Source organism: Hemitrygon akajei, chromosome 6 (assembly GCF_048418815.1).
Source record: "Hemitrygon akajei chromosome 6, sHemAka1.3, whole genome shotgun sequence".
NCBI classification, from domain to species: Eukaryota; Metazoa; Chordata; class Chondrichthyes; order Myliobatiformes; family Dasyatidae; genus Hemitrygon; species Hemitrygon akajei.
This window is the reverse complement of record NC_133129.1, coordinates 178,072,653-178,096,687: the sequence shown is the minus strand read 5'-3', so window position 1 is coordinate 178,096,687 and position 24,035 is coordinate 178,072,653. Positions and strand designations below refer to the sequence as shown.

The 24,035-nt window shown below is 43.4% G+C and overlaps 1 protein-coding gene across 1 annotated transcript in view; it reads left to right on the top strand.

Annotated features, from left to right (window-relative positions):
* prrg4 (proline rich Gla (G-carboxyglutamic acid) 4 (transmembrane)) overlaps positions 1-24,035 on the top strand; it is a 45,961-nt gene that overhangs the window by 6,398 nt on the left and 15,528 nt on the right. The window contains exons 3-5 of the mRNA XM_073049829.1: positions 13,880-14,043; positions 14,880-14,928; positions 17,553-17,676. Of these exons, the coding sequence (XP_072905930.1) occupies positions 13,880-14,043; positions 14,880-14,928; positions 17,553-17,676 (337 nt within the window). The remainder of the gene's footprint in view (positions 1-13,879; positions 14,044-14,879; positions 14,929-17,552; positions 17,677-24,035) is intronic.

Genomic DNA, 24,035 nt, shown 5'->3' with positions numbered 1-24,035 from the left:
TCCTATAGTCAAGCTCGTGTTACATAGAACAGTACAGAACAGGGACAGGACCTTTGACCTGTCGTGTTATGTTGGTGCAAAAAGTTTAGTAATTAAAGTATTGTGGCACTATGGTAGCTAGCGGTTAGCGCTTGGGACGTCAAAGTTCAGAGTTCAATTCCAATGCCGTCTGTCAGGAGATTGTATGTGGGCATGGGGTTTCCTCCTGGTGCTCTGGTTTCCTCCCACCGTCCAAAGACATACTGGTTACTACATTAATTGGTCGTTGTCAATTGCCCCACGATTAAGCCAGTGTTAAATTGGTGGGTCACTGAGCCGAAAGGGCTTTTTCCACGCTGTATCTCTACAAATCAAAAGTCAAAAATAAACACCTAACTAAACTAATCCTTTCTGCCAAACCACCACACTACTGTCTGAACATCAGTGTGCTCCAGCCGACAAAGGCAGACATGCCATGGGTCTCTACCCCACCCTGTCTACGTGTGTTTCCACTTTCCACGTTCCAAGGTCTTTCTGCTCAACAACACACCCCAGGGCCCTATCATTCACTGTGTATGTTGAACCCAGTTTAACTTCCCAAAAAGCATCACTTAATTGACTTAAACTCCATCTGCCATCTCTTGCCAGCTTTCCCAATTGATCTACATTCAGTGGCCACTTTATATTAAGTACACCTGCTCATTAATGCAAATATCTGATCAGTCAATCATGTGGCAGCAACTCAGTGCATAAAAGCATGGTTAAGAGGTTCAGAACAAACATCAAAATGGGGAAGAAATGTGATCTAAGTGACTGACCATGGCATAATTGTTGGTGCCAGACAGGGTGGTTTGAGTTTCTCAGAAACTGCTGATCTCCTGGGATTTTCATGTACAACGGTCTCTGGAGTTTACAAAATGGTGCGAGAAAGAAAAAGACATCCAGTGAGTGGCAGTTCTGTGGGTGAAACTGCCTTGTTAATGAGAGACCCTTGAAGTAGATGGGCTACAGCAGCATAAGATATAGGAGCAGAATTAGGCCATTCAGCCCATTGAGTCTGCTCCACCATTCCAACATGGCTGTTTTATTATCCCTCTCAACCTTATCTCTGTAACCCTTCACACCCTGTCTAATCAAAAACCTATCAACCCCCACTTTAAATATAACCAACAATTTGGCCTCCACAGCCACCTGTGGCAATGAATTCCACAGATTGACCACCCTCTGGCTAAAGAAATTCCTCCTTATCTCTGTTCTAAATGAACATCCCTCTGTTCTGAAGCTGGTTGAAGCCCTCTGGTGCCAGCACCTTCTCCCTAGTAATAGCAACTACACTCTCTTCTGCCCCCTGGCACTGTCAAATTTCTGGCATACTGCTGGTGTCTTCCACAGTGGAGACTGATGCAAACTACTTAATAAGTTTGTCTGCCATTTCTTTGTCTGCCATCACTACCTCTCCAGTGTCATTTCCCAGTGGTCCAATATCCACTCCCATCTCTCTTTTACTCTTTATATATCTGAAAAAACTTTTGATGTCCTCTTTTATGATATTGGATGGCTTACCTTCATATTTAATCTTTTCTCTCCTTATGGCTTTTTTTAGTTGCCTTCTGTTGTTTTTTTTTAAAGCTTCCCAGTCCTCTAACTTCCCTCTAATTTTTGCTGTATTATATGCCCTCCCTTTTGCTTTTATGCTGTCTTTGACTTCCCTTGTTAGCCACACGGTCACATAATCCTCCCTTTAGAGTACTTGTTCATCTTTGAGATGTATCTACCCTGTGTTTTCTGAATAGTTCCCAGAAACTCTAGCCATTGCGGTTATGCCGTCATCCCTGCTAGTGTCCCCTTTCAATCAACTTTGGCCAGCTCCTCTCTCATGCTTCTGTAATTCCCTTTTACCCTACTGTAATACTGATATGTCTCCCTCTCAAATTGCAGGATGAATTCTATCATGATAAGACCACGAACATACATCCAGTGGCCACTTTATTTGGTACTGGAGGCACTTAATAATGTGGCCACTGAGTGTATATCCTATTGTAACCCTAGGCAGCCTCCTTCATTGTCCTCTATACCACCAAATTTGGTGTCACATGCCAACTTATGAACATTGCCACCTGTATTCACATTTAGGTGAAGTTGTGAGAGGAGGTTGGATGGCGGGCTGGAGATGCGTCTCTATCAAAGGAGGTGTAAGGCGCTCTTTCCCTCCGCTAGCCTGCATGTCACCCTTGGGCAAGGTGTAGCACTTGATTAGCCTCCCATTCAGGGTCATGTGAAGCCAAAGGAGCAGGTGGTGGTTGGTCATATCACTAGTCTTGGCTATGCGACATCTGATGCCCGGCAGACAATCTCTGAAGAGTATTTATAATGGCTAGGAACACACGTCTTGTAAAGACACTGCCCAGAAGAAGGTAATGGCATCCCACTTCTGTAGAAAAAATTGCCAAGACAGGTGACCCCAGCCATTATCAATACTCTTCAGAGATTGTTTGTCTGACATCAGTGGTTGTGTAAGGTAATGGGTGGAAACATATGCATAATTGAGTTGGGTTATGAGTTGGTCTGGCATGACACTGTAAATGTTTTTACTGCTCTTTATGTCCTGAGTTTTGTTGCCAGTAAAGAAGTTGTTACAGTTTCCCTTAAACTTAAATTACCTCTGCCAACTTGGTGAGATGTATTTCCACCCCGCCACCCATTTCCCAGAGAAGCAATGTCAAATATTGGAGGCGTCACTTTAATGTGAGGGGGGGGCGAGTTTAAAGGAGATGTGTGTGGGCTGCATTCTTTGTACAGAGAGTGGTCGGTACCTGGAACACACTGCCAAGGGGAGGGTGGTCAGACACGCCAACGTGAGGGGGATGTAAGAATGTGGATTATGGATTAAAGTTTAATTTAACTTGGCATCACGGTCAGCACTGGTATCATGAGCAGGGCTGCCTCTCCTGTCTTCTATATTCTAAAGAACCAGATCCGTGAGGAATGATTTCCCAAGCTCAAAACCTTGCTGACTCACACTAAACAGGCCCTGGATTTCCAAATGGTCACAAGTCCTTTCCTAAGCATTTTCTCTCCAATAATTTCCCAACTATTGATGTAGGAATCACTGGCCTGGAGTTTCTTGGCTTATCTCGACTGCCTTTTTTGAATATAGAAACAAAATTAGCTACCATCTGGTCTTCTGGTGACTCACCTTAACTCTTGGTAAAAGGGAGAATAGTTGCTGGCTACATATCGCTTGTTAAATTCCCCCGTCTTTAAATTCTGACTGATCTTATTATCCAGATTAGAATATCCTGAGGCCAAGTATCATATTCCTCATTCTAGCTCTCCTCTTCTCTCAACTCTATTCTTCTCCTCACCTGCTGGCTCCTCCCCTTTCCATTTTCCACTGTCCTCGCCTATCAGATTCCTTCTTCTTTAGCCTTTTATCTCTTCCACCAATCAGTTCCCAGCTTCTTGCATCAACCCGCTCCCTCACCACCTATCTCCCCTCACCCCCCCCCCCCACCAACCTGGTTTCTCCTATCACCTGCCAGCTTGTATTCCTTCTCCTCCTCCCCCCACCTTATTCTGGCTTCCTTTCCTTGTTCTGATGAAGGGTCTCGGCCCGAAATGTTGACTCATCATTCCTTTCCATAGATGCTGCCGGACCTGCTGAGTTCCTTCAGCACTGTGTGTGTGTGTGTGTGTGTGTGTGTGTGTGTGTGTGTGTGTGTGTGTGTGTGTGTGTGTGTGTGTGTGTGTGTGTGTGTGTGTGTGTGTGTGTGTGTGTGTGTGTGTGTGTGTGTGTGTGTGTGTGTGTGTAAATTTCCAGCGTCTGCAGAATTTCTTGTGTTTGCGCAATAAGTTCTTTAGCTCATCAAGCCCACACTATTGATTCTCCTTTGCACTAATCTGACCATAAGATATAGTAACAGAATTAGGCCATTTTGGCTGATCCAATTTTCCTCTCAGCCTGTACCTTCTCCCTTTATCCCTTCATGATCTGACTAATCAAGGATCTATCAACCTCTGCCTTAAGTTTACCCAATGACTTGGCCTCCACAGTTGCCTGCGGCAATGAATTCCACAGATTCACCACTCTCTGGCTAAAGCAATTCCTCCTCATCTTCGTTCTAAAAGGATGTCCCTTTATTCTGAGGCTGTGTCCTTTGATCTTAGGCTCTCCCACCATGGGAAGCATCCTCTCCACATCCACTCTATCAAGGTCTTTCAAGACAGTGCTTCTCCTTATAGATGCTGCCTGGCCTGCTGTGTTCCACCAGCATTTTATGCGTGTTCTTTCGCCATTTGATAGGTTTCAATGAGGTCACCCTTCATTCTTCTGAATTCCAGAGTGTCCAGCCATCAAACACTCTTCATATGACAAGCCTTTCAATTCCGGAATAATTTTTGTGAACCTCCACTGAGCCCTCTCCAGTTTCCGTACACCCTTTCTTGGATAGGGTGCCCAAAACTGTTCACAATATTCCAAGTGAGGCCTCCCCAACCCCTTTTTGATTTTTCCCACATCGGCAGCTTGTGCTGTGTAAATGAAGTTGTTCTTTTAGCTTTTGGTGTGATTTTGTGTATTTTAACCTACATGAATTGATTGTGAGTTTGATCCAGTTGTCTGCCTGTGACCAGACTTTTGGCCTTGAGTTACGGGAGTGACTTTTCCTGTAGGTGTTCTGGACAATGAAGAAAATTCAGCCAAGTATCTGCTCCTGATGCATGTTTGCGCTGGTACACCAGAATGTCGTAGGGAGGAGTGGGAGGAAGTGGAATGACACACATCAATGTTTCCTTTGAAACTTCAATATGTGGGTCATTCTTGAGTGCGAGTACTTTCATGTTGGGAACTAATTGACTAATTGTGAATGTAAATATTCATATGAGCAACTTCTCTGTGGAATATTAACAGTACAGACAGTTCCAACAAAATAAACCAAATTCCACAGCTTTACATTGAACTCTGCACCCTCTTTCATGGTGCAGTTGGTGTAACTGGGGTCCAGAGCCAGGAGGTGAGAGCACAGAGCGTTTCAGCCAAGGTACATTTTTCAAGTATTACTTTTTACGCAATCTAAATAATGGGTCTGATGAAATTGCTAAACAGACCATTTCCTCTCTTGTCCCCAGTAAATGATTCTCTCTCACTGTAAATAGTAAAATCATGAAGTGATAGAGAAAAACAGCATGGATTCAAGCCCTTCAGCCCAACGGGTGCTTGCTGACCCCTTGATGGCCCCAATTTCCTGTGTTTGCCCCACCTCCCTCCAGGTAGCTCTCCAAGTGCTTCAGAAATTCTATTGTACCTCCCTCAACCATTCTTCTCCTGGCAACTCATCTCCCTCTGCATGAAAGTTGCCCCTTGGATTCCTTTCGAAACTTTCTCCTCTAACCTATCTCGTTTTAGTCTCCCTACCCTGGGCCCTGGGGGAAAGACTGTTGCCATCCTCCTTTTAAACATTTCTGTGAGGTCACCCCTTATTCTTCTACATCCTATGTAATAAAGATGTAACTGGGCCAACTTCTCCCTGTAACTCAGACCCCTTAGTCCTGCCAATGTCCTCATAAATCTTGTCTCATTCTATCCAGTTTAACCACATCTGTGCTATAATGGTGACCAATGCTGTACACAATTTTCCAAGTGAGGCTTTATTGATAACTTGTACAACTGTGACATAGTGTCTCAACTTCTACACTCAGAGCCTGACTGATGAAGGCCAGCATGCGTCAGGACTTCCTCACCCCGTCTACCTGGGATGTGTTGTCAGTGAACTTTGCTCACAAGCCCCTCTGTTGCATTGTACTCCCTAAAGCTCTACTACTCATAATTCAAGTCCTACAATACAGGCATAGAGTAATACAGCACAGAAACACGCCATTCAGCCCATCTAGACCATGCCAACCTGATCTTCTGTCCACTTTCATCTACCTGCTCCTGGATCAAAGGCCCCCTTAGCCATCTCAACCATGTACCTATCCAGTTTCCCTTAAATGCTACAATTGATCCTACATCTGCCACTTTCGCTGGCAGCACGTGCAACACTCGAACCACCCTCTGAGTGAAGAAGTTCCCCCTCAGAATCCCCTTGAACATTTCATCTTTTACCCTAAATCAATTACCTCTAGTTCTAGTCTCACCCTATCTATATCCCTCATAGTTTTGTATAGTTCTATAAGATCTCTCCTCATTTTCCTACATTCTAGGTTATAAAGTCCTAGCCTATTCAACCTTTACAGATAATTCAGGTCCTCAAGTTCCGGCAACATCCTTGTAAAATTTCCCTGGATTTTTTTTTTTAAAGCTTCCTGATATCTTTCTTGTAGGTGGGTAACCAGAAATGAACATAATACTCAAGTTCAGCCTCATCAATATCTTATACAACTTCAACATATCATCCCAACACCTCTCGTGTCCTGATTATGAAGGCCAATATGCCAAAAACTCTGTTTCTGACCCTGTCTACCTCCGATGCCACTTTCAAGGAATTATGGATCTGTATTCCCAGGTCCTGTTGTTCCACAGCACAGCTCAGAGCTCTGTGTAAATCCTGGTTTGTCCTTCCAAAGTGCACCCCTCACACTTGTCTGAGGCCTAGTTTGCTTTCAAGGTTTTTTTTGTAGTCACTCTGTTTCATTCTGAGCAAACCACACAACATACCAGAAGAACTTCATAGGTCAGGCAGCATCTATATAAATGAATTATTCATCTCCATAGATGTTGCCTGACATGCTGAGTTCCTCCACTATTTCTTACAATTCCCCTTCCATTCCCCTTCTCACAATTCTATTCCTCTTCCCACCCTGTCTCTTGCAAAAAGGCTATCCCCTTCTCACAATTCCTCTGTCTCCGCCGCATCTGCTCTCAGGATGAGGCTTTTCATTCCAGGACGAAGGAGATGTCTCCCTTTTTTAAACAAAGGGGCTTCCCTTCTTCCACCATCAACTCTGCTGTCAAGCTCATTTCTCCCATTTCCCGCACATCTGTCCTCACCCCATCCGCCCACCACCCCACTCGGGATAGGGTTCCCCTTGTCCTCACCTACTACACCACCAGCCTCCAGGTCCAACGTATAATTCTCTGTAACTTCCACCACCTCCAACGGGATCCCATTACCAAGTACATCTTTCCCTCCCCCCCCCCTTTCTGCTTTCCACAGGGATCTCTACGCGACTCCCTTGTCCACTCTTCCCCCCCCCCATCCCTTCCCACCAATCTCCTTCCTGACACTTACCTTTGTAAGCGAAACAAGTGCTACACCTGCCCTTACACTTCCTCCCTCACCACCATTCAGGGCCCCAGACAGTCCTTCCAGGTGAGGCGACACTTCACCTGTGAGTCGGCTGGTGTGGTATACTGCGTCCGGTGCTCCCGGTGTGGCCTTTTATATATTGGTGAGACCTGACGCAGACTGGGAGACCGTTTCGCTGAACACCTACGCTTGGTCCACCAGAGAAAGCAGGATCTCCCAGTGGCCACACATTTTAATTCCACGTCCCATTCTCATTCTGATATGTCTATCCATGGCCTCCTCTATTGTCAAAATGAATCCAAACTCAGGTTGGAGGAACAACACCTTATATACCGGCAGGGTAGCCTCCAACCTGATGGCATGAACATTGACTTCTCTAACTTCCATTAATGCCCCTCCTCCCCTTCTTACCCCATCCCTGACATATTTAGTTGTTTGTTTTGTTCTCTCTCTCTGCCCATCACTCTGCCTGTTCTCCATCTCCTTCTGGTGCTCCCCCCTCCCCCTTTCTTTCTCCCGAGGCCTCCCGTCCCATGATCCTTTCCCTTCTCCAGCTCTGTATCACTTTCGCCAATCACCTTTCCAGCTCTTAGCTTCATCCCACCCCCTCTGGTCTTCTATCATTTCGCATTTTCCCCTCCCCCCACTACTTTCAAATCTCTTACTATCTCTCCTTTCAGTTAGTCCTGACAAAGGGTCTCGGCCCGAAACGTCGACAGCGCTTCTCCCTATAGATGCTGCCTGGCCTGCTGTGTTCCACCAGCATTTTGTGTGTGTTGTTTGAATTTCCAGCATCTGCAGATTTCCTCGTGTTTGCTCTTCCACCATTTTGTGTTGCTCTAGATTTCCAGTGTCTGCAGAATCTAAACACAAGAGATATTGCAGATGTTGGAAATCTAGAGCAACACACAAAATGGTGGAGGAACTCAACAGGTCAGGCAGCATCTATGGAAATGAACAAATATTTGATGTTTCGGGACAAGACCCTTGTCCCGAAGACCAAGGAGATCATTGTGGACTTCAGGCATGCTAGGAGCCACACTCATGTCCCCATCTATATCAATGGAGCTGTAGTGAAACATGTATCAAGTTTCAAATTCCTTGGTGTCCACATGTCCGAGGATCTCACCTGGTCCCTGAACTCCTCCATCCTGATCAAAAGGGCGCAATGGCACTTTTATTTCCTGCGGAGCATCAAGAAAGCTCGCCTCTGTCCCAGGATACTGATGGACTTTTACCGCTGTACCATTGGGAGCATACTCACCAACTGCATCTCAGTGTGGTATGGCAATTGCCCCGTATTGGACCGCAAAGCTCTCCAGCGTGTGGTGTAAACTGCCCAGTGGATTATCGGCACCCAATTGCCCACCATTGAGAGCATCTACCATAAACACTGCCTGGGCAGGATGAAAAACATTATCAAGGATGCATCTCACCCTAACCATGGACTTTTTACTCTCCTCCCATCCGGTAGGCACTACAGGAGCCTCCGCTTCCACACCAGCAGGCAGAGGAAGAGCTTCTTCCCTGAGGCTGTGACCCAGCTGAACCTCACATCACAGCGCTAAGCAGTATTGCACCCATATTGTACTGTCTCAGTACTTTTATATTTGTGTGCTGTAGCGCCTTTTATTCACAGTTATTTTGTAAATAACACTATTCCTTGCATTTCTGGTTAGATGTTAAATGCATTTCATTGGCTTTGTATCTGTACTCGGCACAATGACAATAAAGTTGAATCTATTCTAATCAGGACTGGATCTTTCATCTTTCATTAGGTTTTGTTTCGGCTGTGATCTGATTCCAAAGAATTTTTCCACAGAGAATAGGTGTGTTTTATGATTATCAAAGTACTAAATAGGTATTGCAGACTTGTGTGGTAATCTTAATTTCCATGTTAATAAAGAAATTATAAGGTGTTTGTCACCTGGAAAGAGTTTGTACGTTTTCCCCATGACCGCGTGGGTTTCCTCCGGGTGCTCCGGTTTCCTCCCACAGTCCAAAGACATACCGGTTGGTAGGTTAATTGGTCATTGTAAATTGTCCTGTGATTAGGCTCGGATTAAATCGGGGTTTCTGGTTGGTGTTTTGAAGGGCAGAAGGATCACTCTGTGCTGTATCACGATAAAGAAATACATAGATAAATAAAAAGTTCATAAACATTAACGATAGACAATCTAAGAGATCTAGGCCACTATTTCCAGGTCAATATTTTGCAAAGCCATTCAGTTTCCATGGCACTGGAAGGGAAAAGTAGATTTGTAGTGAAATGGTGCTTTTCACAGCCTCATGAAATCTGGCAATATATTTTACAGCTAATGAATTACTGTAAATGAATTGTAACTGTTAAACCTATGACCCTATAACTGATGAACTTTGGAAAATATAGAAGTCAGCAGGCACACAGGCAGCAAAGTATCACTAATGGTGATGAGAAATGTTGGTTTGATGATGCTGATCGAGGGACACATTTTGGCCAGAACACTCCTGCAAATCACACTGGGGGTTGAGGAGAGGCAATATTTTTGCTAAAAAGGATTAGGAAACAAAAATAAATCATCAAAGCTTGCTGAAATGTGTCTAGACCACATGTTCCTATTTATTTTATTTATTTAGAGATGCAGGGCAGAACAGACCCCTCCACTCCTTTCAGCTGCACCCCCAGTAACTCCCGATTTAACACATGGGACAATTTGCAATGACCAATTAACCTTCTAACCGATATGACTTTGACTTAGGCCGAGATAGAGCGGATGTGGAAAGGATGTTTCCTGTAACGGGGCAGTCTGGGACCAGAGGGCACAGTCTCAGAATTCAAGTACTTCCCTTTACAGCAGAGATGAGAGGAATTTCTTTATCCAGAGGGTGGTGAATCTGTGGAATTCATTGCCACAGACAGCTGTGGAGGCCAAGTCATTGGGTATATCTAAAGTGGAGGTAGATAGTCAGGGTATCAAAGGTTCTGGGGAAAAGACAGGTGAATGGGGTTGAGAGGGATAGTAAATCAGTCATGATGGAATGGCAGCACAGACTCGATGGGCTGAATGGTCTAATTCTGCTCCAGTGTCTTGTGGCATCAGTCACTTTCCAGAGGCCAATAGTATCTTTGGTGCAGAATCAATGAAGGCACAGTACATAATGGATTTGAACACATGTCCTTGGAATTTAGTGCAGTAATTTTAATTATTTACCACGTAACTCTAATGATGTGCTTAAGTCACGGGAATGGGATTTGAATCAACAGCCTTTGGACTGCGAGACAAGAGCGCTATGAAGTTTGCTTGAAGCTTACTGATCATGGTGCTGTAACATAGAGGGCAATGAGACTGTAATCTAAATCTTTGGAGAGTTGGTGGGAGTTTCAGTTGAGAGAATGGACTCAGATCATCTTGTTTTGACATACAAAATAGACAGGAAATGTTTAGAGCAAATGTTTCCAACTTGGGGTCTACTGATTCCTTAGTTAATGGCAGGGGTCCAAAGCATAAAAACGGTTGGGAACCCCTGGTTTAAGGTATGTGAGGCAAGTGGGATTGGCTTAGATGGATTTCTTGGTTAGCATGGACCATTTGGGCTGAAGGGCCTGTATGAGTCTAAAATCAGGTTTGAACCGCATCCCTACTGACACTTAAAGGCATTTCTGGGAACCACAATAAACCATTAGTGTATCGGTTCCTGTCTCTCAGTATGTGTCAGTCTCTTATCCCTTCTGAAATGCAAGAGTCATAGAGAGAGATACAGCATTGCCACAGTCCTTTCAGCCCACTGACTCCGTGCTGGCCATCTACCAGAGCCTACACTAATACTGGATTTATTCCCTCCAATAAACTCATCAACTCCCCTCAGATCTTACCACTTACCAGTGTACAACAAGCGACTTATAGTGGCTAGTTAATCTACTGACTCTCACATTTTTGGGATGTGGCTGGAAACTGGAGCACCCACAGAGTCGCAGGAGCTCGCACCCTCCTCGCAGACAGCACCCAGTGTCAGGATTGCTGAACTGAGTAGAAGGAGCTGAACTCTACTAGATACATCACCGTGCTGCTCCCACAGCAGGCTAAACATCACAGACGCAAAGTCCCCCACCATCGGGGGCATCTGCCAACACATCTATCAGTAGGGACCCTCACCACCCAGGAGATGCCCTCTTTTCACGACTATCATCATGGAGGAGGTAGCCACACTCAGTGATTCAGAAACGGCTTCTTCCCCTCTGTCCCCAGATTTCTGAGCCACATTATTATTTTTGTGCTGTATATCTATTTTTGTAAGTTCTATGTCTCTGCACTGTGCTGCTGCTGCAAAACAACATTCCACGTCGTATAAGTCACTGATAATAAATCTAATTCTAATTCTTTTTCTGAGCCTTGTAGATGAAAAGTGTCTTTACGTCTTCCCTCAGCCCTTTGAATACCAACTTTCCCCTCAATGAAAAGCTGAATGCTGAACCTCCAAATTAAACTTGTCCTTATAACTCAAACCAAGGCTTCCCAAACTGGGCTCCATGAACCCGTTAGTGGCATTAAAAAAAAGGTTGGGAAACCCTGTTCTAAACCATAACTTCTCTTTCAGCATCCTTTGTTTTTATTTTGGAACTACATATTTAGATATTTATTATTGAACTCTGTAACACAATCCCATTATGGGTTCAATGACAAAGGATAATTAAGATGAGCCACTTTCAGTGGGAAGTGGCAGTTCCCACTGAAACTCAGCCTTTGATGATCAGCAATATACAAGTGAAGGGTAACTGTTTCCTGCCCATAAATTCTGGTCCAAACTACTAATGTTAGTTTGTATTCTGTTTTCTAATCAACCTGAACGATTTACTTTCATCAACGTTTTCAGTTCCTCCATTATCTTTAAAACTTTAAATGGGTAATTTCACTAATCTTTTTGTAAATGGGTAACTTCACTAATCTTATTTTCAGATCTTTAAGTAATCTTTAATCTTTTTAATTTTAACTTTTAGTTTTTTAACTTTAATTTCTTAATTTCTTTAAACTTTAAATGGGTAGTTTCAACAATCTTTTGTAAATAGGTAACTTCACTAATCTTATTTTTGAATTTTTTTACTTTAATCTTTTTAATTTTAATTTTAAATTCAATTTTATTTTCTTTCAGTTTAACTAACTTTTAATTCAACATTAATTTTTAATTTTTATAAACTTTAAATGGGTAATTGCAATAATCTTTTGTAAACGGGTAATTTCACTAATCTTATTTTCAAATCTTTTACTTCAATCTTTTTAATTTTAATTTAGTTTTAAATTTAATTTTAACTTCAAGTTTTAAATTTTTTGCTTTGATTTTTAAATCCTTTTTTTAGTTTTAAATGGGTAATTTCACTAATCTTTTTTCTAGGGACATGAGCATTAAATGCTGGAACGACCAGTGAGTGTGCTCTGGCAGTGATGATTGAAACACTTGGGAGTAACAGACAGAAAATGCTGGAGGAAATCATCAGGCAGCATCTGTGGAGGGGAATAAACAGCCGATGTTTCAGTCCACAACACTCATCAGGACTGGAAAGCGGGGTGGGGGGGGGGGTGCGGGGAAGAAGCCAGAATAAGAAGTTTGGGGGCAAGGGGAGGAGGGCAAGTTAGAAGGTGAACCAGGAGAGGGGGAAGTAGGTGAGTGGGAGAGAAGGCGGTGTGGTGAGAGGCTGGGAAGGGATAGGTGAAAGAGGGCTTTAGCAGAGGGAATCTGATAAGAGAGAAGAGTTAACCATAGAGACGGAAGGAGGAGGGGCACCAGAGGGAGGTGATGAGCAGGTGAGGAGAAGAGAGAAGTGTAAGAGGGGGGGTCGGAATGGGAAAAGAGAAAAGGGAGAGGGCAGACAAATTACCAGAAGTTAGAGAAATAGATGTTTTGGGGCAAAATGTTGACTGTTTATTACTCTCCATAGATGCTACCTGACCTCTAAGTTCCTCCAGCATTTTGTGTGTGTTGCTCTGGATTTCCAGCATCTGCAGAATTTTGTGTGTTTATGATACATGTGAGATAATTATTGAGGTTATATGGTTATAATTATTGAGGTTAGAATGGATTCCCAAAAGAGGATGTGTATAGTTGGAAGAGCAGCCACGGTTTGGTTTGAGGATGCCAATGGATTGGTCTCCTAATTAAATACTCCATGGATAGAGTCAGCCAAACACTGTCATCTACAGTCAGTTTATAAGATAGTGTCAGAATCAGGTTTAATATCATCAGCATATGTCATGAAATTTGTTAATTTTGCAGCAGCAGTACAATGTAACACATGATAACAGAGAGAAAAAACAGAATTACATATATTTAATATATATATGTATATTAAATAGCTAAATTAAGTAAGTGGTGCAAAAACAAATTAAAAAGTAGTGAGGTTGTGTTCATGTGTTCAATGTCCATTCAAAAATTGGATGGCGAAGGGGAAGCTCTTCCTGAATCATTGAGTGTGTGTCTTCAGGCTTCGGTACCTCCTCCCTGATGGTAACAATGAGAAGAGGGCATCCTCTTAATGATTTTTAAGGACCCCCACCTTTTTGAGGAACCACTCCTTGAAGGTGTTATGGATACTACAGAGGCTAGTGCCCGTGATGGAGCTGACTAATTGTTGTTTATTTGCTTGTTGTGTTTATATTTGTGTACTTGTTCACGGCTTACAGCTTTAATAAAGGGAGATGTGGCCCTCAGTTTTCTGGGACGGCGTCTCCTATACAATCAGTGGGACTTTGAGATATTCACCAAAGGAAATCTTGAGAGAGAGTGTAACGAAGAAATATGTAACTTTGAAGAGGCGCGAGAGGTTTTTGAAGATGACAAGAAAACAGTTGAGTTTTTCTTTCTTACTATACTTGAATGACACTGATAATCCATGCAATTCAAAAAAGGAATGGTGTTTAATAACTGATACTACTTTCAAAATTTATTTTAAAAATTGTTAACATAGTGAAATTTAGTCTCTCTCATATCAGACAGTGCATGTTGCTGTCTGTTCCCTGATGCTCTGATTGTGTCTCAGGAAGAGAACCTATACAGAAACATCAGCAATCTACCTCTCACTTTCAGATAGAGTCTTGTCCTTAATGTATCTCCACTGACTGAAGATGAGAGCTTTCTTCAAAGACCTTACAACCATAAGACATCGGAGCAGAATTACGCCATTTGGCCCAATGTGCCTGCTCCACCATCCAATCATGACTGATGTACTACCCCTCTCATCATCATTCTCCTGCCTTCTCCCCGTAACCTTTGACACCCTATCAACAACCTATCATCCTCCGCTTTAAATATGCCCAATAGCTTGGCTTCTACAGCCATCCGTGGCAATGAATTTCAGATTCACCACCCTCTGACTAAAAAAAATCCTCCCCATCTCTGTTCTGAAGGGCCACCCTTGTATTCTGAGGCTGTGCCCTCTGGTCCTAGCCTCTCCTTATAGGAAGCATCTTCTCCACATCCAAAGCTCCTGATTATTGATCATTCTAACTCAAAAATGAATGTATATTATATCTGAACTTCCTTAATCTTTATGTATGGTTGTTTAAAATGATGCAAATTCCGATGCTTCTAGGTTTGAAGATTGATTTAAGTTGTAATTTGAAATTATATGTCTTATTACCTAGGGAAAGGAAATAGTTTTATCTCTTTTTTTTTTAATTTTAGCTTAACTTTTGGAAAGCATACTCAACAAATGGCCCTTACGCTAAGTCAGGTAAGAAATACTTGTATTATTGCTAATGGTCAACACACACAAAATGCTGGAGGAATGCCTGGTCTGCTGGTCTGCGTGTGTGTGCGTGTGTGTGCGTGTGTGTGTGTTGGTTGCTCTGGACTTCCAGCATCTGCAGATTTTTTTGTGTATTTGTTATTACCAATGTTTATCGTTTGTTAGGCCATTCAACTCCAGGGCATCACTGGCATGTATTACCTTTGGGAAGTCACCTCACAGACACCTTGGTTTTCAAAAGTGATTCATGTGAAAGATACAGCTTTGTTGGATAGGGAGTTTCATGATTTTAGTACAAGAGTAAGGACGTTATGTTAAAACTGTATAAGGCATTGCTGAAACTACATTTGGAATATCTTGAGTCCTGATGAAGGGTCTCGCCCCAAAATATCGATTGCGTATTCCTTGGCCTCCAGCATGTCGTGTGTGTTGCGTTGGATTTCCAGCATCTGCAGATCTTCTCATTTGCAGTATCGTGCTCAGTTCTGGTCACCTAGCTCTAGGAAAGATTTCATTAAAGTTCACAGTAAATTTATTACTGCAAACATATATGTCATCATATACAACCCCGAGATTCATTTTCTTGTGGGCATACTCAATAAATCTATAGAATGGCAACCATAACAGAATTAATGAGACTGCCCAAACAGGGCATTCAACCAGACTGCAGAAGACAACAAACTGTGCAAATACAAAATAAGAAATAATAATAAAAAATAAACAAGAAACAAATCAATCAAATCAAGTTTAGTTATCATTCAACCATATATGGATAGTGCTAAACATACACAGTGTATTCAAAATAGCGAGCAGAAAGAACAGTCACATAAAAAAACAAACACGTATATAGTCTAAGACCGTGAGTGACGTGTCCCGCAGATTGATGGTAAGGTTCCCGGCAATCCAGCCCGTCATTCCACTGATACCGAGAACACAAGATGAAGAGTCCTCGAAAGTGAGTCCATTGGTTGTGCAAACATTTCAATGATGGGGCAAGCGAATTTGAGTGAAGTTATCCCTTAGGTTCAGGAGCCCAATGGTCAGGGGGTAACAGCTGTTTCTGAAGCTGGTGGTGTGAGTCCTGAGGCTCCTGATCCTTCTTCCCGATGGAAGCTGTAAAGGATACAGAGAAGTTTCACAAGGATGTTACTGGGATTGGAGGCTTGAGTTATAAAGAGAGATCAGGTGGGCTGGGGCTCTTTCCCAGGAGCGTAGGTGACTGAAGAGCAACATTATAGAGATTTATAGATTATAAATAAGCATTATAGATTAGGTCAGCAGAGGGAGTAGCACCTTACACTTCCTCTGGTAGAGATGTATCTCCACCCCACCACCATTACATCCCGCTGTACTGGTCCAAATGTCTTTAAGCTTCCTCTGGTAACTCATTCCATGTAGCTACCAGCCTTCATGTGGGAACCTTCCTTACCCTCCGATTCTCATCACTTTCACCTCAGATCTTTGTTCAGTAATTTTAAACTCACCTGCTCTGGGAGCAAGACCTTATTTGCCTAATCACAGAGCAATTTATAATGATCAATTAACCTACCAACTGGACTGTGGGAGGAAACTGGAGCACGTGGAGGAAACCCACACGGTCACGGGGAGAACGTACAAACGCCTTACAGACAGCCGCGGGAATTGAAGTTGTGTCTCTGGTGCAGTAAAGCGTTGCGTCAACCACTGCCCTGCCTTGTCCTTTGCACATTGGCTATTTGCCAGTCTTCGTTTGGCATAGTTTTGCATAAATTCTATTGTATTTCTTTATTTTCCTGTAAATGCCTGCAAGAAAATGAATCACAAGGTTGTCTATGGTGACATATAGGTACTTTAAGTCGGAGTTCTTGTTCTTCTTTGAACACGTGCAGCTTCCCCACTTGAAAGGGATTGAATGCGCCTACCCGAAGGATTTTTAACCGGATTCCACTCAATGACCAAACAACTTTTCTTTTTTTTTTCTTTTATTTATCGCAAGTGCGGCAGTTTGATAGTTCCATTAGAGAGTGGTGCGGACAGCCCAGCGCATCTGTAGATGTAAATTTCCCACTATTCAGGACATTTACAGAGACAGGTGCGTAAAAAGGGCCTGGAGGATCATTGGGGACCCAAGTCACCCCAACCACAAACTGTTCCAGCTGCTGCCATCTGGGAAATGGTACCGCAGCGTAAAAGTCAGGACCAACAGGCTCCGGGACAGCTTCTTCCACCAGGCCTCCAGACTGATTAATTCATGCTGACACAACTGTATGTCTATGTTATATTGTTGTACGTACTATTTATTATAAATTCCTATGATTGTACATTTATCTGGAGACATGATGTAAAGATTTTTACTCCTCATGAATATGAAGGACGTAAGTAATAAAGTCAATTCAATTCAGTTTTACCTTAGAGCAAGTTACAAGGGGCAATAAGGGAAGAGTTTAAATAAGTTAGAATGAAAAATTTCAATTTTGGAACTATGTTGATCAAAGACAGATCACTTTAAGGGCAGAATACTTTTGGAAGTTTATTTGAAAGTCGGAAGAGAACTGCAGGAGCTGGGAATCTAAAGTAAAACAAAAATTGCTGGGTAACTTTGATCATCTCTCTTCACTTTCTCTCTTCAGGAACTACATCTGATGTTACGACAATCCTGACAGCTTTCTTTGGCACTGTGCTATGTTTAATTGCATTGGGATTGATCCTGTGGTGTTGTTGCAAGCACAGATCCAAACGTCGAAATAGGACACGGTGAGTTAATCATTGCCTTTGGTGTGTACGGATGTTGGCAGAGCTTTTGGGAAATTTCAGAACATGTTTCACCTTGGAATCACCTTGGGATTCGTGCTTGGATTTACTCTTTGAAGTTTGAATCGAATCTGAAATGTGAGTTAAGAATTATGCATAAATTATTAACTGAAAGATTAGCTTTATTTGTCACATGTACTGTACATCGAAACATACTGTGAGACCCGTTGTTTTGTATCAACGACCAACATAGTCCAAGGAGTGTACTGGGCAGCCCACAACTCACTTACCCCACCTGTACAGCTTTGGAATGTGAGAGGAAAGCAGAGAACCTGGAGGAAACCCACATGGTCGTGGGGAGAAAGTACAGACTCCTTACAGACAGTGGTGGGAATTAATCCCTGATCTCTGGCCACTGGTGCTCTATGATGCCACCCCTGTTCTACACACTAGGGTGTGCAGTTGTCCAGCTTGCTCCTAACTGGACATCGAACTCTCTACCAACTGAAGTGGTAATACATGGAAAGTAAATGTGGCGGCTTACAGCCTAGAGTGAGGCAAGAAGACCAACCACGCAGAGCAAAGGTGATAAAGTGTCTCTTACCTGCTTTTCATTGAATGGCAAGAACAGTAACTTTTGTTTATATAATCTTTTCAAGTTAATTATCCCAGAGTGCTTCTGAGCAACAGAACGTGGGGCGGCATAGTAGTGTAACGCTATTACAGAGTCAGCAGCCCAGGTTCAATTCCTGCTGCTGACTGTAAGGAGCTTGAATGATTTCCACATGGCTGCCTGGGTTTCCTCCGGGTGCCCTGGTTTCCTCCCACGTTCCAAAGACATACAGGTTAGTGGGTTAATTGGTCACATGGGTGTAATTGAGTGGTGCAGTCTCATTGGGCTGGAAGGGACGTTACTGTGCCGTATCTCTCAATTTAAAGAAAACTAAACATCTGATTCTGATCTTCTTAATGAGATGGTCAAAAGCTCGAGTGTAAGACATTGGAGCTGGAGTTCTGTGCACACTGCTGTCCGGCACACGGTAGAAAGAATGGGAGATGGTGTCGAGGAGACGTTGCCTGCAATGGAGTGTTTCATTTAGGGAGAGAGACTGAACAAGTTTGCATTGAGGCAGGGAATGTTGTTCAGCCAGCTCCATCATGGGCTCCAGACCCCCCCCCCCCTAAATACCCAGGGTGGACTGATGCCTCAAAAAGGCAGCATCCATCATTAAGGACCCCCATCACTAAGAACATGCCCTCTCCTCATTGCTTCCATCAGGTAGGAGGTACAGGAGCCTGAAGACACACACTCAACGATTCAGGAACAGCTTCTTCCCCTCCACCAGCAGATTTCTGAATGGACAATGAACCCATGAACTTTTTTTCCTCTATTTGCACTATTCATTTAACTTAACATTTTAAATATATATATATACTTTTTATAATCATGTATTGCAATGCACTGCTGCCGCCTAACAACAAATTTCATGATATTAAACCCAATTCTAATTCAGAAGGAGAATCTGATTGAGGGGCACAGATCGTAGCAAACACTTCTCCATAGAGGAGGTGTCCGGATCCGGGAGGGCATAGATTTGGGGTAAAGGGTAAAGGATTTAGAGATTTGCTGGGGAAAACCTGTTTCACTCAGAGGGTGGTTGGGATCTGGTTTGCATTTCTTACATGAGTGATGGAGGCAGCCACTCACATCTAACAAGGATCCAAATAAGCATTTCAATCACCAAGTGGGATTAATACTGATGATTAATACCCAGAACTCCAGCTGTGGCCCAACCAATGTTTCATACCTTGGGATTTGACTATTAAATGGATCAATATCAGATTTTTATTTTAAAATTTCAGCTAAGCACAGCAACAGGCCATTCTGGCCTGACAAGACCTTGATTGATTGATTGAGAGCTCAGAGTAGGTCCTTCCAGCGTTCGAGCCATGCTGGCCAGCAGCCGCCAATTTAACCCTAGCCTAATCCAATTAAATTTGGACTGTGGGAGAAAACCGGAGCACCTGGAGGAAACCCACGCAATCATGAGAAGAACATTCAGACCGCTTACAGACGGCGGCAGGAATTGAACCCAGGTCTGTAAAGCATTGTGCTAACCACTACACTGCTGTGCCGTCCTACACACCTGTGTGAACAATTAACCTACTAACCGTACATCTTTGGATTGTGGGAGGAAACCAGAGCACCCAGAGGAAACCCACGTGATCACGGGGAGAACGTACTGTCTCTTTACAGGCAGCAGCAGGAATTGAACCTGTGTTGCTAACACTGTAATAGCGTTATGCTAACGGCTACGCTACCATGCTGTGTCACGTTTTGTTTGATAGTTGTGGGTCAGAAGCATTCTGGGATATTGACATGGTGGGCTAAGGTGCCTGTTTCTGTGCTCTATGACTCCACGAGCTTTCCTGAAGGAGAAGAAGATTGAAAGAAACTGGGGGGGTTGGATTTTCCTGAGCTTGCGACCTTGGGGGGAGGGGGTCGAAGGTACTTTTGCCAGTGATGATCAAAGAGGTTAAAGTAGAGGTGGGCAGAGACCTCAGGTGGTGGCAGTGTTGAAGATACAGAGCAGCTATGCCATGGCAGGGCACTGACAGTGATGCGTGAGCTGGTAGCACCAGGGTCTACTCACATACCAACAGGTAGGACAAAAGTGCACAGTACACTGATCAGTAAAACAGTTTCAACAGTTCAAATGTGAACCACTTCAGAAGTATTTTTTAAAAAACTTCAGTGGTGGGGGGGAATAACTGAAGAAAAATACAAGGGGAAAAGGGTCTCGGCCCGAAATGTCGACAGTGCTTCTCGCTATAGATGCTGCCTGGCCTGCTGTGTTCTACCAGCATTTTGTGTGTGTTGCTGGGAAAATAAGTAATGGTTTGTGTTGCTTTACCCCATTTGTCCACTAGATGGCACTTCAGTTGCATCTGAGAAAAACTGGGACGTCAACAAACTGAATCTACCGTAGATTCCGGACTACAGAGCGCACCTGATTTTTAGCCGCTGGCACTAATTTTAGAAATAAAATCATTTTTTTAAATGTAAAGGCCGCACCGGATTTTAGGCCGCACCGGATTTTCGGCCGCAGGTGTCCCACGTTGTAATATGAGATATTTACACAGAAAGATATTACACGTGAGGATTTTTTTAACTTTTAATTAAATCCATATGGTAACAAAAACAAATACATATTGCAAATGCTTTTTTTCGAACCGTGCCCGTACGCGGCTACTTTTAAATATACGTTGCGTATACTTCTTTACTGAACAATATTCCAATATCTCCTAACGACTGGTAAAAAATATATATACTGCAGCCTACCAGGAAAAGTTATTGATACCTTTAACTTAAAAGCAGAGTTCGCTCGGATCCAAAGCCGCTCCGCCGCTCGACCCCCTCCTTTCCGTTTCATCGCAAACGGCATTTTCCCACAAGACGCCGCGAAACCGGGTGTGTCGTCATAGCATCCCGCGATGTAGTACAGAAAACAAATATAGTTTAAACTAAGAGGGTAGGTAGCACAATGCTTCGAGTGTTTTCCATGTTGATGAGGGTGAGTACAAATGACTGATTTACAATAATTTAATTGTGAAAGTGCGCTTGATTTATCGTACAATTTCATTGGACCTCTGTGAACTACTCATCAATTTTATTGGTCTACTGTTACGAGGCAAAATGTTTACGAGGCGGCATGAAAAAAACCTTGCATTAGCCGCATCGGATTATTGGCCGCAAAGTTCAAAGCTGTTCAAAATGTGGGAAAAAAGTAGCGGCTTAAAATCCGGAATCTACGGTAGATTTTATTTCAGATTTCTGCCATCTGCAAGCTTTGTTTTGATTTTCACTATGTATTCAGAATCACTGACGTATGTCGTGAAACCTGAGCGTAGGTGGTGCTGTCCGCCAGAGAAAGCAGGATCTCCCAGTGGCCACACATTTTAATTCCACGTCCCATTCCCAATCTGATATGTCTATCCATGGCCTCCTCTACTGTCAAGATGAAGCCACACTCAGGTTGGAGGAACAACACCTTATATTCCATCTGGATAGCCTCCAACCTGATGGCATGAACATTGATTTCTCTAGCTTCTGTTAATGCCCCTCCTCCCCTTCTTACCCCATCCCTTATTTACTTATTTATTCCCCCCTTTTTTTCTCTCTCTGCCCCTCTCACAATCACTCTTTGCCTGCTCTCCATCTCCCTCTGGTGCTCCCCTCCCCCTTTCTTTCTCCCGAGGCCTCCCATCCTATGATCCTTTCCCTTCTCCAGCTCTGTATCCCTTTTGCCAATCACCTTTCCAGCTCTTAGCTTCACCCCTCCCCCTCCTGTCTTCTATCATTTTGGATCTCCCCCTCCCCTTCCTACTTTCAAATCTCTTATTATCTTTTCTTTCAGTCCTGACGAAGGGTTTCGGCCCGAAACATTGACTGTGCTTCTTCCTATAGATGCTGCCTGAACTGCTGCGTTTCACCAGCATTTTGTGTGTGTTGGCCGTTTATGTGGACAATTCTAAAGGAACAAAAACTAATTAAGAAAATAGCCAGGATTCCCTATGATTATTTGGGACACTATGCACTTAATTGGGACATGAGACTTGCTGAACAGCTTCCAACTAGCATCAGTTGTGTGAACTTGTGTGGCTGTTAGACACTACACCATGCTTAGAGCAAACCGTTTTTAAATAGTGTTAACTGTGTGTGTTTGTCTTCAAAAAGCAGTGACTTTTGTCACTGGTAGTTGGCAAGAAATAAGCAGTAAGACAATTTAGAATTGTTTTGCTGACTGTGGTTTCAAGCATTCAAGCTTGGAATTGCCAGAAATGGCTGGGAGTGAAAATGAAATTATTTCACTACAACAATGAAGAATTTGAAGGCATCGACAATCATCTTAAATGTTGCAATGAAAATGAAGATTTGGAGGATGCAGTTGGCGGAAGCACTGTGTGAAGACAGTCCATTATCTGCACTAGGTATCTGTGCTAATTTTGTTCATTTACAGTCAGTCAAAAGAATACGGCAGGATGTTGGTTGTTTGTCATTTCTGACGATGACGGTGAAACCTGTACAGTGAGTTTTTAATGTGGAAAAGCCATTACACCGGGACAGTTCCACTCTCTCAACCTTAGAATTCCAGGTTTGGTCGTAAGAGTATTCATCACAGACCGGGGTCTACCATAGTTGCCGTGGGTGACCATGACTTCTCTGCCCCATCATGCCCTTCACTCTCCACAAAGCATTGCAGAACTGCCTCCTTGGCCATCAGAGCTCATCGTTAACCTCATGCGGCCAGTCCACCAGAGCTGACTGCACACACTAGGACGGGTACGTCCCTATCTCACCAGGGTATGAGACCTACCGGCTGCCCTCACCTGGTTGAGCCCACCTGTTGAAGCAGTGTACCGAGGCGTGGCCGCTGTCGCATGCCAGCAGCAACTTGGAGCCTCAGGTGAGCGCTGAGTGCCCGGTGGGGGCCAAAGGTGAGTGAGATGCCCCTCCCTCGACACCCATCATGGCAGCATATGCTGGATTAATTCCTCTGTCGATAACTATTAGGAACTAATACACATTTTGATAATACTGTAGTAGTATCAGTAGTGTTCTAATTTGTTCTGCATTTCATTTAAAGATTGTACATAACTTATTACTCAGTTAAACAGTAGTTTTTATTTATACCTTTTTAATTATTGCCATGAAATTTCGTCTCATCGGGGCAGCCGGTTGGTTGGGCCAAAATGTACTGGTCCTGATGAATGCTAATGAATGTGTCCAAGGGTTCATGGACTGTTCAGAGATCAGGTGGGAGAAGAGAAGAAGCTGGTCCTTGAAAACTATAATCCTTCTACTTTCCCCCCAACTCTGGGGAGGGCTGAGTTTGATCATTTTGATATAGTGACTGGTTTCCCTTTCCACAGGTGCTGTCCTCCTGGCTGAGTTCTTCCAGCACTTCTATTTCTGTTTTAGATTCCAGCATTTGCAGTTTCTTCTCCCTGGTACCAAATTCACCACCTTAAACTGCAATTGCTTCTGCCGCTGGCACACAATGGCAGCAGTACCATCGACAAGATGCACCGCCGTCACTGGTCTGCACCACCCTGACAACATCTAAGCCCGTGATCTTTATCACCGTGTCAAACTCAGGAAGAAAAGAATACCGTCCCCTTCGCATTACTGTGTGCAGCTCCTTTCATTATAGGAGGGATGTGGAGGCTTTGGATCGGGTGCAGAAGTGACTTACTAGGATGTTCAAAACACAAGGTAATCTGCAGATGCTGTAAATCCGAAACAACACACACAAAACGCTGGAGGAACTCAGCAGGTCAGGCAGCCTGGAAAAGAGTAA